This window comes from Sander lucioperca, chromosome 9 (assembly GCF_008315115.2).
Source record: "Sander lucioperca isolate FBNREF2018 chromosome 9, SLUC_FBN_1.2, whole genome shotgun sequence".
Classification (NCBI taxonomy): Eukaryota; Metazoa; Chordata; class Actinopteri; order Perciformes; family Percidae; genus Sander; species Sander lucioperca.
Window position 1 is genome coordinate 29890980 of NC_050181.1, and position 16082 is coordinate 29907061.

Here is a 16082-nt window from a genome sequence, read left to right on the forward strand (position 1 = left end):
CAAATATGTAGGAGAACTGTTTTAGACAACACACATGCTTGTGTAGCATTGCTGTGGGTGTAATATCAAGAAATATGACGTTATTATTTTGATTATTGGCAAAAGCGTCTGGACTTTTTTTGAAATAATGTATGTATTTTGTCAACTGTATAAGTTATAAATACTATCGGTCGATTAATCGGTTATCGGCAGATACGGCCCAACCTAGCTATCGGTATCGGTAAAATCCACTATCGGTCGACCTCTAGTTTTTTTCACATGCTGTTGCAACAACTAGTAATGTTAGAAAAACTATAATACCACACCGGCTCTAGCTAGACCGGAAACAAAACAACAGGCACGCCGCACACACTTGTTTGGGCTTGCGAGCTGGCCAAAGAGTAGTACACGCCTGCAAACTAGTCACTTTTTAGCGAAAATCGGCGTTTTGAATGGAAAAATGAAATCCACGTGAATCGTGTAGATCCGAAGAGTTTTTTGTTTTTTTTGGGGGGGGGGGTCCGAGACTGCTTTAACGACAGTTATCTACCGGACCGAATAGCAACGTGGATTTCGGTGCCACTGAAATGCCTGCGCCCCTGATGCTCCGAAAACGGACGTTAGAGGGAACTGAAACATCGCCGCATGGGACGCTAGTCAACACTACACTTAGCAGCAGGTAACATTAGCCTACCGTTAGCTAGCAGCTGGAGTAAACACGGTTAAAATGCTGACAGCTAAACGGTGTAAAGTGTGACTGTATTTCACTGGAGAGGCTTCTAACACCAGACTGTAGCTGCCGTTGTCTGAAAAACACAGACTCAGCCTCGCCAGCCTCGTGGTGCATTCAAAGTTATTGTAAAATACCCTTTTCCCATCCAGTGGGTCAACTTTTTATTGTTTTATATTTTTGAACATACAGAACAGACAAATACAATTGAACAAGGTGCTCCTTTTTTTAAATAAATATATATATATATATAAAAATCTTTCGGTTCAGGCACTGTTTTAAAAGTATTGTATCATGTTGATAAGAGCATTAAAATGAGAAAAAAAAAAAATAATGGGACAAAAAGAAATCAAGGGACATTTAGAATAGATAAAAATGTGCAATTAATTGCAAGTTAACTATGACATTAATGCAATTAATCACGATTAAATATTTTAATCGTTTCAAAGCACTAAAATTAATAAAAGCCTGAGTAGTGTATGTAGTACATATTAATAACAGGCTGCATTTGAGCATTAAATCTTTGAATATTATTCAAATAATGACGTAGGAAACTGTGCTTTAAAAAAATAAATAAATAAATAATAATAATAATAATAATAATAATAATAATAATAATAATAATGTCCAGTTTTGGAGATTATTTGGAGTTACTAGATATTTGGAGTTACTAGTTGTTGCAACAGCATGTGAAAAAAATAAAAAAATAAAAAAAATCAATGTAAAAATGTAAAAATCGAGAATTGAACCGTGACCTTAGAATTGAAAATTGAATCGAATCGAGGATTTGGAGAATCGTGACACCCCTAGTTTATATGTGTATTGATACTGGGATGTCTACACAACTGTGTGAGTCAATTGACTTCAAAAAGTTCGCCACTTTACTCGAACCAAAGTTCAAAATATCTGTTCGTGTATGTCTTCTTTAGTCTGTTGGCTATTTAGTTTTTTTCCTGGAACACGTCACTTACACATTTTGCACTTACTGCGGCGTCTTGTGTAGACTGTTTACATATTTATGACCATATGTAGTCTACATTTTATGTACTGGTGTTATTGTTGAATACATTGTGAATACATATTTCTAAAATTGTATGATGTTTTTGTTGAGTTATTACTACACAATACTTTTTCTGACCTTCTTGAATCTTTCCCCTGACAAATAACCCATATTACAAAAAAAGACTAAAACTAATACTAAAACTAATAAAAACTAAACTAAAACTAAGCTTTTTCAAAAAATAAAAACTAGAACTAAACTAGCAAAGCCGCTCTAAAAACTAATTAAAATTAAATTGAATTTGAAAACAAAAAGTCAAAACGAAATAAAAATAAAAACTAATGAAAAATGCAAAACTATAATAACCTTGGCCTGTTACACCTGTACTACACTGGGATCTCTCCATGCAGATAGTTTGGCTTTTATTTGTCCAGTTTTGGAGATATTCTGAGATTCCTGCCTCCACCCCAGTACAATATGACCAAAACATTTTGTGTTTCTACAAAATGCAACAAGACTAAGACATGATAACATAGCTTTTTAGGGCTTCATGTGCTTTGAGCGTTAATAATATAAACATAAACCACTTGCAGGTCTGTTGAAATAAAACAGTGAACTTACTTAGTTTGACATCCATTGAACATTCCGGTGTTGATGAAGTACGGACACACAATGGTGGTCTTGACGCCATCTTTCCCAGTTGCCAGCAGCTCCAGACCCACCGACTCTGCGAAACCTACTGCTGCAAACTTACTGGCACAGTAGTCTGCAGGGAGAAGAGGAGAAACAAACATGTGAAAAGGATGATCGACTTCAAACTATACCTTTAATGGTATATTCAATATCTCCAGATCAATGCAGAGTAGAGGCTTTGTACTCTACCTGGAACTGCAGTATCCTTTCAGAGCAATTGTACAATAAATCCATTATTATGAAATCTTATATTACATGAAGCGTAACCGCCATTAGGGAGTCTTTTTATTTGCCCGGAAGCTTTAAGCTTCAGAAGTTCTTTCTCTGTTTGAAAAACGGAGTTAGCAGACAGTTAGCAGTGGACTCCACAAGACAATATTTACAACTTCACAGAGTACTTTTGATGAAAAGCCCTTTCGATTCTTCTGCTCAGTGGACACTTACGGACTAAGTATATACATAATATAGAAATGGACCCATGTTCGCTGTGTTCGCTATGTTTTCTCGTCTGTTTATTATTCCAGTATATCTGAATTAAACCATGCTTTAATGCTCATGATTTCCGTACAATCAATGATTATAGTACTTTTCTTTGATTGAATCACGGACAATCTAACCGATGTAGATGGTTAATGCAACATGTAACTTTAATAAAGATAAGTTAAATGGGTCAGATCTCTCCTGTAAAGTGAAAACAAACATACTGATGATAGTTCCTGCTTCTTATACCCATCTGACAATTTGTTCCACAAAGTACCAGAGTACAGACACTCTAAAGGCCATGGAATATCAAGGAGATCATCGGCCAAGTTGGTTCATTTTATCCAAATGCAAGATCTATATTTTTACATATTATAAAATAAACTAATGTCCTCTACCATAAAACTTATATAAAAGACTGTAGACCTCTCTTCCTCTCTCTCTGCACTGTGGTTGGTGCTTAACTGAGAACTGAGCCCCCTAGCAAGCTAGCTAGTTACTGAAATGTAACAGCTCAATGTTTCATTCAAACGCTCTTGTCACAGCGTAGGAAAGCACAGTGTTCTCGCCAGATGTGTGGCAACTTTGTTCGGCTCATTTTCTGTAACCAGTGTAGCATGAAGGCATTTTGGATGGAATTAGCAAGTTAGCTAACTAACGTTAGCCAGTGGCCGCAGCGGGCCGCTCCCTCCACTTCATGGCCGAGCGAACAGATGTGAGCCAGGGAGACGGACAGTGTGGTTAGCCGTCTCCTGGTGTCCGCTGTCGTCTCTGCAGCGAGCGAAGCAGAGGGACCGTAGGCTCTGTGCTGCCGCTGCTGGTTCAGGCAAATGCTTTTTTGTTGTAGGTGTCATAGCAACAGTTTGTATCCGGTTTCCCTTTTTCATGCAGGCGTGCTAGTTGGCCATCGGCTGTAGTCTTTGGGGTGCGTTCAAGGGCAACTATTTGGCCAAGACACAGGCAAAGTGAGGCGGCGCAGGAGTTGGGCTTAGTCGCCACTAGTTCTTTGCTGTCTGTCTGGTGTGTCAGGGCCTTTAGAGATAATGGTAGATGATCCACTCAGAGAGATAAGAGCTCACTAAGATGTCTGAACATATACAGGGGACCAGCAAAATACAAGCTTTTATTAACTATTATTTTTCAGTGCTATCCCTGCTCTCTCTCTGAAGACACAGTGCAGCATGAGTGATGTAAGATGAAACATCGCCTGGAGCGTAATGATGCTCTGTTTAGATTTGGCAGATGTGTAATATGCATCTTTATTGTCAGCATATCTACGTTTCATACATTCTCTTTTCCTTAGAATTATAAATCTTTCCTGCTGTGTCTAACGGATATTGTTTTTAGTTAAAGGAGAATTCCGGACGATTATTAACTGAATCTTGATCGCTATATACTGTATCTCCGAGTACTGTCGATAGGAAAAAAACAAGCAAAATCGGTGCTAGCAAACTGGAGTTGCTGCAGGAATTAAGTGCCTCATTCACCAGCCATACCAGTTCCTGCGGGAGAACTGCACAATCATGAAGCCGCTTACAGCAGCATTGGACAGCTTACAAGGGGACGACTGTTGTTATGGGACCTTGTTACCAACCCAAGCCCTGCTGCCAAGGAAACCTGCTCTGTCAGGATGACAGGTGGCCGCCCAGAAGGCTTATATTCCCAAAACTCTTGTGTTTTTTGGACAGATTTGTTGAATTGCACCGTTAATGAACAGAAGGAACAGATCTTACTGCTACTACAATTATCGAAACAATAGAAGTCAATGTAATGATATGCATCACAGTAACAGAATATTAAAACACAAAGAGGGCAATTAAAAATCTATCAATACTAAATTAAATCTGTTAGTGATCCCACATGGGGGGGGGGGATGGTTAAGGTCTACAGTGAACAGCCCACATAATTTAAATGATTAAATAGCAATTATACAACCATAATAAAACAGATCAAATTATATTTTTCATTTAGCTGCTGTACTGGATAGCAAAGACGCAGTTTTTGCAGCAGCTAGTTTTCTGAAGTTCAAACTGCAATGGCTAAGAGATGAGTTTGCCTGTTTCCACGACGACACCCACTATGATGAAATGGCATTTTGCATTTTAAAGAGAGCCCAAGGACAGCTGCTCGGCCAAAAAAGAAGTGTTGGGCTATTTGAGGTCAGGGGGCATGAGGTTGGCACTCTGAACTTGTTCTCCAACGTCAAAAACATTTACATAAAGTACAACCCTCCGTGTATTGCAGGAGGATCTAAAGGCCATGACACACCAAGCCGACGGCCAGGAACTAGTGGTGACGAGGGGCCGACTGTGGCCTCTTGTCGGCCCTCGTCGCCTATATCTTGGCCAAAAATTAGCACTGGAACACACCGCAGAGACTACAGCCAACGGCCAAGTGGCACATACGTTCTGCGCCTGCGTGAGAAGAAATAACTCTTCATACCAGCAGGCGGTGGTAATCTATTCGTCATTCGACAAGGGAAACCGGATAACGTTATGATACCCACAACAAACAGCGTTAGCTCGAATCAGCAGGGGCACAACGGAACAGAGCCTACAGTCCCTCTGCTTCACTCCCTGCCGGATGACAGCATACATGGGGAGATGGCTAACCAAACTGTCCCCCTCCCGGGCTGTCATCCGTTCTCTCTGCAAATAATTCTCCCTACGGTGGAGAACGACCCGCTGCTGGCTCGTAAGCTAACGTTAGCTTGCTAATTCCACCCACCCAACATGCCTTCAGTGGTTACAGAAAATTTGCCAAAGTTGTCACTCACCTGGCGATAGCAATGTGCTTTACCACAATGTGACAAGAGAGTGTGAATTAAACATTAAGTTCTTACATTTTACTAATTAATGCCGTTTTTCCATTACGTGGTACCTGCTCAACTCGCCTCTACTCTACTCTACTCTACTCTACTCGCCTTTTTTGTTTTACCATTATGAAAAAAGGTACCTGGTACTAGCTAACAAGTACTTCACCTCCGTGTAAGTATCACCTCCGTCAAGGTTCCAAGCGAGCTGAGGCGATACCAAAAGGTGACGTGAAAACCTGTAGGCTACTGATTGGTCAGAGAGAATCGTCACTAATCACTGCGTCATCATTGCTATAGCGACAGGCGGGGGGTGTCCTGAACAAATAAATAATAAATAGTTTAGCCAGCGGTGTTTTTTTTTTGCTTTCCAGCTTTTTTTGAAACAAAAACTTGTCTTCTGGCTGTGGCAACAACAACATGCCGAAAGTCAAAAACAACACACCTTCGACATTCTGTGAGTGTGCCGCGTTAGATCACGGCAGTTTCCTGCGGCGTCGCTATGACGACCAGCCACGCTTGCCTCACACACGAGGCGCTAAATCTGCAACGGAAAACGGAGGATGGGCCACCGCGGCCGAGTCGAGCAGAGCTGGTACTAGCAGTGGGTAAGCACCATTAGAGGCCGTCCGGCTAGCTGGTAAGCTAGCTTGCTTGCCAGGGGGATAATTGTTTAGCGGTGCAGAGAGAGAGAAGTCTATTACGGTCTTTAGATTAAATATCACAGTATAGGATAATAGTTTATTAACGTCAGTTTATTTTGTAATGTGTAGGTATGTAGAGATCTTTTAAAAGACATGTTCTTGTTGGAATAAATATACCTACACTCGTTGTACGTATCTTATGGACATAATGTGCAAACATTTTTATTCTAATGTTCAAACCTGTGGTTTTAGAAGGAACATTCAAATGTAATTATTGGCTTGTTTGACAGCAATGTGTGTGTTGGATTGATTAGATGAGATGTAAAAAACACAAGGAGCCTCGTGATTGAGAGCATGCCAGACTTCTCTCCACAGCCCTTTATCAGCACTGGAGTGTGGTCTGGCTACACCACCTATCTATTCTGGGAAAGGGAAAAATGGACGGCATTTCTTCCGTGCTTTATTACCAGACTAAGCGCTTTAAAATGTTCCTCTCATTGGCCTTCAAGCAATCAGGTGAAAAAAAATAACAAATAATATAATATTAAAGTGCTCATATTATGTTTTTTTGCCTTTTCCCCCTTTCCTTTGTGTTATATATCTTTTTGTGCACGTTATAGGTTTACAAAGTGAAAAAGCCCAAAGTCCATCCCAGAGGGACTTACCATCTCACAGAGAAAACACTGTTCACAAACTGCTCCAAACTGCTATATTGTAGTCCAGCCTTTACTTCCGTGACAAATGTGCGTCACTTTGTAACACACGTTATAATGCTCGCCTAGCTGCTAGCTCATACTCTGCTTCTGACTGGCTAGCAGTGCTTACCTAGGTACTGAGCATGTGCGACTCCCAACAAAGATGGGTCAGAAGTGAGATGCAACACTCTGTAGCTAAAACAGAGAGCTCAACACACAGGGTGAGTGTTTTCTGAAAAATAAACCACATAAAGCTATTCTGGTACAACCTCTAAACACAATTATGAACCTGAAAATGAGCACAATATGAGCACTTTAACATTTTAAAAACCGTCAAATTTGACCAGAATACAACACAAGGGTTAATCGTTTCCCATATCTTCTGTGGTATCCTACATATTATGTAAAATATCTGTGGAGAAGAGAGTCAGTCTTCTCCTTAAACCCAGCATGATCAAAATGTTAAAACTTTAAATGCTGTTTTGAACACAAACAGCAGGGCTTAAAGGACCTGGTTCATGTCATTTGTGTTTTGTTAATTGGGTGTTTTTGTTTGCGTCCGTGTGAATATTTCATTGAGGCAGAGGCAGACAACACTTCTACTGGTTTAAAGACCACCAGGAGGACTTTTCTATGATTGGCCCTGACTCTAAGCATGCATGTTCTTTACCTGTTTTTGTGATTAACAATTTTAGTTTTTCTTGTTTTTAACAAAATCCAAAATGTTTTTGGATCCTGTTGTCTGTGCCTTATGACTGTTTTCCACCGGGACCAGAGAAAAACAAATCCATTCCTCTGTGTACTCTACTGCATTGTATATAGATGGATAATGAAAAAAAAACATCTGTATGCATTCTAACTGTCTATCTTAGCTTGCCACGTATCATAAAATTTGGGAAATTCTTGTAAACTTTGCTGCTGGCTGAGACGAACCCCCCCACATATTTCTTTAAATGGCATGAAAGAAGTTAAGTTTACTGGTCCTAGCAACTGCTACCAGCTACAGCTTCGGTGTCCACTGAGACTTAACTTGCTACCGATTGGTTAGGACAAAACTTGACTAAATGACATCTGACCCAAACAGAAATAGGCTAAAATGAAGAAGATGTCACACGGAATGAAGGAGGTGGCAGTCCAGAATTTTTCTACGAACAAAAACTGCTGTAAAGATGCTGTAACATTAGTGACATGCATATGATGAGGAGGAGAAAACACACACCTGCCAATCCATTGACTCCTATGAGTCCAGCAGAACTAGCAATGCTGACAAGATGGCCGTGATTGTTGGCAATCATGGCAGGAAGGAAGGCCTTGTAGGTCTAAGCAGAAAGGGACAGAAAACACACAAACCATCAAACTAAATATAGAAACCTAAACAGGGATTTGATTGGCAACCACTTTCAAAGTATGTCATTTAAATACACGGCAAGTTGTTGGCATTCATTATTTTGACAAAAAAAGAAGAAAAGAAAAAGGTCAAATCAAAAATTCTAGAACTTTCAACTGCATCTCACTGTCTTTATGAGCAGATGAAGTTTGATAGTTGTCGTCATGTTACCTAAGTAGAGATGCACCAATTGCAATTTTTTTAGCTGATTTACGATTTTTTTTAAATCTGCCCTGCATACAAACATTTTGTATTTTTTTTCCTTTAAAACATACAATATGTAATTTTTTGCCACTAGAGGTCTCTCAAATTAAACCATGGATGTACACACTGACTTTTGATGAGGTCGTGAAGTTGCGTGGGATCATGGGAGTTGTTGTCTTCATTGTTAACCACCACTGCCATTTGAAATGTAGGCCTATCCATTAGAGCTGGGCAATATATGGATATTATATCGATATCGTGATATGAGACTAGATATCGTCTTAGATTTTGGATATCGTAATATCGTAATATGGCATAAGTGTTGTCTTTTCCTGGTTTTAAAAGCTGCATTACAGTAAAGTGATGTCATTTTCTGAACTTACCAGACTGTTGTAACTGTTCTATTATTTGGCTTTTCCCACTCAGTCATTATATACACACATTACTGATGATTATTTATCAAAAATGTCATTGTGTAAATATTTTGTGAAAGCACCAATAGTCAACATTACAATATGGTTGCGGTATCGATATCGAGTTATTTGGTCAAAAATATCGTGATATTTGATTTTCTCCATATCGCCCAGCACTACTATCCATACACAGATGAGTTAATCTATTAAAAGTTTTTATTCGCGTTACGTTTATTCAGGTCATCTGCGGTTTTTCAGTACCCTGTCTTGAATATTTTCAGCACTGGGGGGAAAGGGGGTTTGGTGGAACGTTAATCCCTGCCGCTGGGAGTCTTACTTCACCGGCTCCAATCAGGTCAAACGCGGGCACCTGGGTTCTGATATGGTCTGTTCTGGGTTCTGATATGGTCCGTTCTGTTGCAGTTGGCGTGGTTAGCTGCCGGCTCTGGGGGTTTGTTCTGGCTGGGTTTAGGGTGGCTGTAGTCGCTGGCTGGGGGCTAGCTGTGGCTGTGTCCCCGGGGCTGTTGTCCGCTCTTATCCCAACTTAAGTCTCTTAGAACGAGGAGTGAGTCAAATGGATCGGTGTGCGCTAGCTGGCTAACTTAGTATTAGATTAATCGACCTTGCATACAGCTAACGTTAGGTGGCAAATTTAATTGTGGGTAAGCCCAGTGCTGTTAAACGTCAACATGGCCCAATGAAGTAACGTTAAGCTGGATCGATCGATATTGAAATATATCAATAAGTAAGGTCTCTGTAATAGTATTACTGTGCTGCAAAGTGGCATGAGCTAATGAAAAATGATGCTGTGTGGCAGGAAAAAAAATCTGTATTACTGTTACTCTATAATGAATCATCTGGTCTTTCCTGTGTTTAACGGAAGTGAGAGCAACTAGAGGGGTCAAAGGTTATGAGACGCCACTGACAGGCGAGCAAACAACATTGATTAAGATTACAGATTACTCTGGGTTTGAACATTGCTGGAAACATTTGGGATAAAGTAAGTATACAAACTAAAAATATATATCATAGGCAGGGCTCAACGCTAACTTTTTAAAGTGGTTGCCGGCTTGGCAACCAGGCATCAGCTTTTGGTTGCCGAAATTGACTGTACGGTTGCCATGTTTTAAACTGCCTATATTTGGAGCAATACTTTCTTATGCAACTATCCCACACATTTTAATAATTAAACAATGAGATAAGGGCTTGCAAAATAATGTCATATCCCTCTCAAATAGGTGCAACGGATCACAAAACTCACGGTTCGGATCACGGTTTTGAGTCACGGACTGGATAAATCTTCGGATCAGCACAAAAAAAGGGGGAATTTAAATGATTATTAATCATTGTGTATGTAATAACAATAACTTTTAACAATAAGTACTTCTTTCACCAGTAAATTGCTGTTAAAAGACAAAAACAGATGAGAAAAGGGTATTTTACAATAACTTTGAATGCACCACAAGGTTTACCAGTTTTAAGTAAACGCAACATTTAGTCCTGTCTGTTTTGTTTTTCCGACTACAGCAGTGACCAAGTAGCCTGAGCCATCTTGAGATAGAGAAAATTTGGAGCCGTTCGCCTAACGACCGACCAATCAGCATTGGTTTTGAGGCAGGTTTAGGTGTGATGCAACAGTTGTTTAGACTGTTCAGTCTAAACAACATGGCGGCTTCCACGGATGGGATGAGCGTAGCTATCGCGCAAGTTTTATCCGAATTAGAAAGTATTCCTTCATTGAAAGAAGAGCAAAAAAACGGCACTGGAGGCTTTTCTCGGAGGAAAGATGTTTTTGCTCTTCTCCCGACTGGAGTTTGATATATCAACTGGCTCCGCTAGTCGTGAAGAAAATTAGCCTCATGAGACCGTCCTGATCTTGCAAGCTATCTGGCGTAGTCAGGTTAGTGATAGACAGATGGTTTATTCAATCAGCTAACCAGTATTTTCGCCCCTTCCCAAAAGTTCTCCAACGGAAAGTTCCCAGATGGATATGCCGAGCAAATGTAAAGCAATCCATCTGGCGGAGTCAGGTTAGTGACCAAGTGCTAGTTTGTGTCTCTTAGCTCATAGTTTTAGCAGCAGAATGTTGTACATCCCGCTGTTGGAATCCTCTACAGTGAAATACAGTCACACTTTTACACCGTTTAACTGTCAGCATTTTAACTTCTGTTGCCTGTAACGTCTGTTTCGGAGCATCAGAGAGCAGCGCAGACATTTAGGTGGCACCGTAATGAGGCACTGAAATCCTTGTTGCTATTCCGCCTGGTAGATACCGGGCACCAGTGCCATATTAGCACCGGATTTTAACATGCGCCGTTAACGTCAACAGAAAATTGAGTTGCCTGTATGTTTTCACGGCAAACGCGTGTGTGGAAAGCGGTCGCACAACAGCTGAAATGTTGGGTTGTGCACGGACGTAACGTTAAGTGTTTAAACTTTACGGAGACAACAAAATAAAATATTGACTTATTTTGAAATAAGATTTTCCAGTTTGTAAGTTTTGGGCAACCGTTGCTCTGATATCTTTTCTTTTTTTTTTTTAAGATTATTTATTTGGCATTGTAGGCCTTCATTGTTGATAGGACAGCTTAGACATGAAAAAAAAGAGAGAAGGGGAATGACATGCAGCGAAGAGCCGCAGGGCGGAACCAAACCTGCAGCCGCTGCGGCAAGGGCTGAGCCTCTGCACATGGGCGCACGCTCTACCAGGTGAGCTACCCGGGCTTCTCTAGTGTTGCTTTAAGCATTTTAAATATTACATATTATATTTTTATGAAAAATTCTATTGTATGTTCAGAATTAAAAACGTTGACATTTTCTCCAAAACTGCAGCAGGTTACAGGACCTTCTCTCACTCAAACAAATCTAAAAATAAAAAAAGGGTTCCAGGTTACTGGTCATGTTTTACTTTCCCAGAAGAAATCAGGTGTATGTAGGGCCATTATACAGTCAACTATTTATAATCTATCCTATTTATTTATACAATCCTATTTATGAATCGGTGTCTATTTACAAGAATGTAATGTGTCTGTGTGTGTGTGTGTGTATTATATTATATCAACTCTCACTCCTGGGGCCAGCTACAGACTGAGGAGAAGGAGAGAGATTCTGTGCTGTTGGAGGAGAGCTGGACGCTGCCATTACTCTGAGTAGTATGCATAGGAATAAATTACAAAATAACATTTAAATAAATAATATTTATAAATATATTTTTTATTATAATAAATATATATAAATCTAGCAAGAAGTAGGTTACGTGTGTAATTCAGTTAGTTGGTCCACGTTTTTAAGGTTGCTCCTCCACGGCTTGTTTTGGACCTGTAGGCGTTACAAATTGTGAGCTTTATGTCTTCACTGGCGCCGAAGAACTTCCACACAGAGGAGATGATGTGTGTGTGGCTGTACTGTGTGCCGCAGCTGCCACTGTGTCAGATATATGAGACTGATCGGCCAATCAGCTGGCAACCAGCCCGTTTAGACGGGTGGCTGATCACCGATTGATCGATCGATCGATCGATACATCTCTACACCTAAGGACAGAACTTTATCTTTGAAGAGATGCTAAATGGGGTGACATCTGGAGAAAATAACTCTACAATATTGACTGACCTGCCTCTAAATCTGTATGTTCAACCAAGAAAAAGTCTCCCTAAGAAAGGACATGGATCCAAAGCTCAGCTGTGTGGCCTGCTGTGTGTGACTGACCCAGAAGTGAGCCATAGTGTTGACCTCCATCGTCTTCTCAATCAGGGAATCGGGAGCATCCATGAACTTCTTTCCTGTCACGATCCCAGCATTGTTGACCAGAATGCTGACGTCACCCACCTCTCGCTTGACCTGCATGGAGCAAAGGAATGTCTGTTATGTATGATGCAATCCTATTTAGTAAAAGTTATCCCCAGGGGCAGACAGAGCTCCCAAATATGTGCGAACATGTTTTAGATTGTGGGTTATTCATAATGTGATTGATGAATTGATTGAATGTGAGTGTGACTGTTAGTTTGATCCATTGTTCATGGGAAATGTATGTGTGTGAATGTTGGGGGTATACACATGCGTGTGTATGTATGTGGGCGTGGATAAGTGTATTGCATAATTGATGCGATTTTACATATACTCTTGTAATGGAATGTCTGTGATGTAATGGGTATGTATTATGTGTCTAGCGTGGACCCCGGGTTGTTTACATCGTATGTGAAATGTCCCAACACAAAGCTATAAATTCCATTCTATATCAAGCAGACCGATTATTTGCTCATCCTAGTTTGGACCAATCAATAACACGTCTGCTGCTTTTTCACCATTTGCAAGACCCTTTAAAAAGACAGTAGCATGTAGAATACATCACTACCTAGACCACTATTTTGCACTAACTGTATTCTGACTCTTTACTACATTTCAGCATTTATTTAGACTGTCTATTCATGTTTATTGTGTTATTACTGATCTTCATCACTATCTAGACCACATTTCGCAGTAACTGTATATTGACTCTGTACTACATTTCAGCATTTATATAGACTGCCTATGCCTATATATTATGTTATTACTGATCTACATTACTAACTAGACCACAATTTGCACTAATCATCTTGCACGTGGCTGTTGATTCAATAGAATAGCGATTGCTGAATGCCCTTGCTCACGTTTGTATTTTAGGTGCATTGTTTACATGCTGAAGTAGTTACACTGCATTAAGATAATGTAATTATTTGCTATATGTAATTCCTATGCATTGTTTAACAACAAGTAGAACTATTCAGAGGTTATTGGGCCCGTCCAGTTTAACTCCACATGCGGTCTTGTTGATGTAGTTTATTGTCAAAATGTTCGCTTTCTTCCGAGTCGACTATTAAACGAACAGCTCCACCAAAGACGTAACTGTGGTGGGTCCGTTCTAGTTGACGTTCAACTTGTCAGTTCTGTCAGCTCATCGTCCTGATATCTGGAAATTTTAAAAACGGTAAGTGAGTCAGTGTAATATTTCATTCTATACTTTGGGTTTTGGTTTCCCTATGAAGAAATTTCTTGTAAAACTCATTTTGTAGACCTTGTAGATGTTAAGTGCCCTATAGTTCCTCAAAAAATACAGCTCAATTATAACTGAAAATATGCCTCAGTTGCGCGTGAACAGGGGCGTCGGACTGGGGGTGAAAAGGGGATAGAGTACCCAGGGCCCTCATGTGAGGAGGGCCCAAAAAGATCCATCCATCCATCCATCTTCGTCCGCTTATCCGGTATCGGGTCGCGGGGGTAGCACCTCCAGCAGGGGACCCCAAACTTCCCTTTCCCGAGCCACATTAACCAGCTCCGACTGGGGGATCCCGAGGCGTTCCCAGGCCAGGTTGGAGATATAATCCCTCCACCTAGTCCTGGGTCTTCCCCGAGGCCTCCTCCCAGCTGGACGTGCCTGGAACACCTCCCTAGGGAGGCGCCCAGGGGGCATCCTTACCAGATGCCCGAACCACCTCAACTGGCTCCTTTCGACGCGAAGGAGCAGCGGCTCTACTCCGAGCTCCTCACGGATGACTGAGCTTCTCACCCTATCTCTAAGGGAGACACCAGCCACCCTCCTGAGGAAACCCATTTCGGCCGCTTGTACCCTGGATCTTGTTCTTTCGGTCATGACCCAGCCTTCATGACCATAGGTGAGGGTAGGAACGAAAACTGACCGGTAGACTGAGAGCTTTGCCTTCTGGCTCAGCTCTTTTTTCGTCACAACGGTGCGATAAATTGAATGTAATACCGCACCCGCTGCGCTGATTCTCCGACCAATCTCCCGCTCCATTGTCCCCTCACTCGCGAACAAGATCCCAAGGTACTTGAACTCCTTCACTTGGGGTAAGGACTCATTCCCTACCTGGAGAAGGCACTCCATCGGTTTCCTGCTGAGAACCATGGCCTCAGATTTAGAGGTGCTGATCCTCATCCCAGCCGCTTCACACTCGGCTGCGAACCGATCCAGTGAGTGTTGAAGGTCACAGGCCGATGATGCCATCAGGACCACATCATCCGCAAAAAGCAGCGATGAGATCCCCAGCTCATCAAACTGCAACCCCTCTCCACCCCGACTACGCCTCGATATCCTGTCCATAAATACTACAAACAGGATTGGTGACAAAGTGCAGCCCTGGCGGAGGCCAACTCTCACCTGAAACGAGTCCGACTTACTGCCGAGAACCCGGTCACAGCTCTCGCTTTGGCCCCTCCTTTCCAGCACCTTGGAGTAGACTTTACCGGGGAGGCTGAGAAGTGTGATACCCCTGTAATTGGCACACACCCTCTGGTCCCCCTTTTTGAAAAGGGGAACCACCACCCCGGTCTGCCACTCCTTAGGCACCGTCCCCGACTTCCACGCAATGTTGAAGAGGCGTGTCAACCAAGACAACCCCTTCACACCCAGAGCTTTAAGCATTTCTGGACGGATCTCATCAATCCCTGGGGCTTTGCCACTGTGGAGTTGTTTAACTACCTCAGCAACTTCCACCAGGGAAATTGACGACAATCCCCCATCATCCTCCAGCTCTGCCTCTACCATAGAGGACGTATTAGTCGGATTTAGGAGTTCCTCAAAGTGCTCCTTCCACCGCCCTATTACCTCCTCAGTTGAGGTCAACAGCGTCCCATCCTTACTGTACACAGCTTGGATGGTTCCCCGCTTCCCCCTCCTGAGGTGGCGAACGGTTTTCCAGAAGCACCTTGGTGCCGACCGAAAGTCCTTCTCCATGTCTTCTCCGAACTTCTCCCACACCCGCTGCTTTGCCTCTTTTCACGGCAGAGGCTGCAGCCCTTCAACTCCTTCTTCAGTCGGACGGCTTCCCTGACCACCGGTGTCCACCACGGTGTTCGTGGGTTACCGCCCCTTGAGGCACCTAAGACCCTAAGACCACAGCTCCCCGCCGCAGCTTCAGCAATGGAAACTTTGAACATTGTCCACTCGGGTTCAATGCCCCCAGCAGGGATGCACGAAAAGCTCCGCCGGAGGTGTGAGTTGAAAGTCTGTCGGACAGGGGCCTCCTCCAGACGTTCCCAATTCACCCGCACT

At 42.0% G+C, this 16082-nt stretch overlaps 1 protein-coding gene across 3 annotated transcripts in view; it reads right to left on the minus strand.

The window, feature by feature from the left end:
- Nucleotides 1–16082, minus strand: part of LOC116040811 (epidermal retinol dehydrogenase 2-like) — a 38836-nt gene that overhangs the window by 17249 nt on the left and 5505 nt on the right. For all 3 annotated transcript variants that reach the window (XM_031286479.2, XM_031286495.2, XM_031286485.2), the window contains exons 3-5: nt 12743–12874; nt 8253–8352; nt 2331–2475 (exon numbers count right to left, since the gene is read on the minus strand). In XM_031286479.2, coding sequence (XP_031142339.1) covers nt 2331–2475; nt 8253–8352; nt 12743–12874 — 377 coding nt within the window. The remainder of the gene's footprint in view (nt 1–2330; nt 2476–8252; nt 8353–12742; nt 12875–16082) is intronic.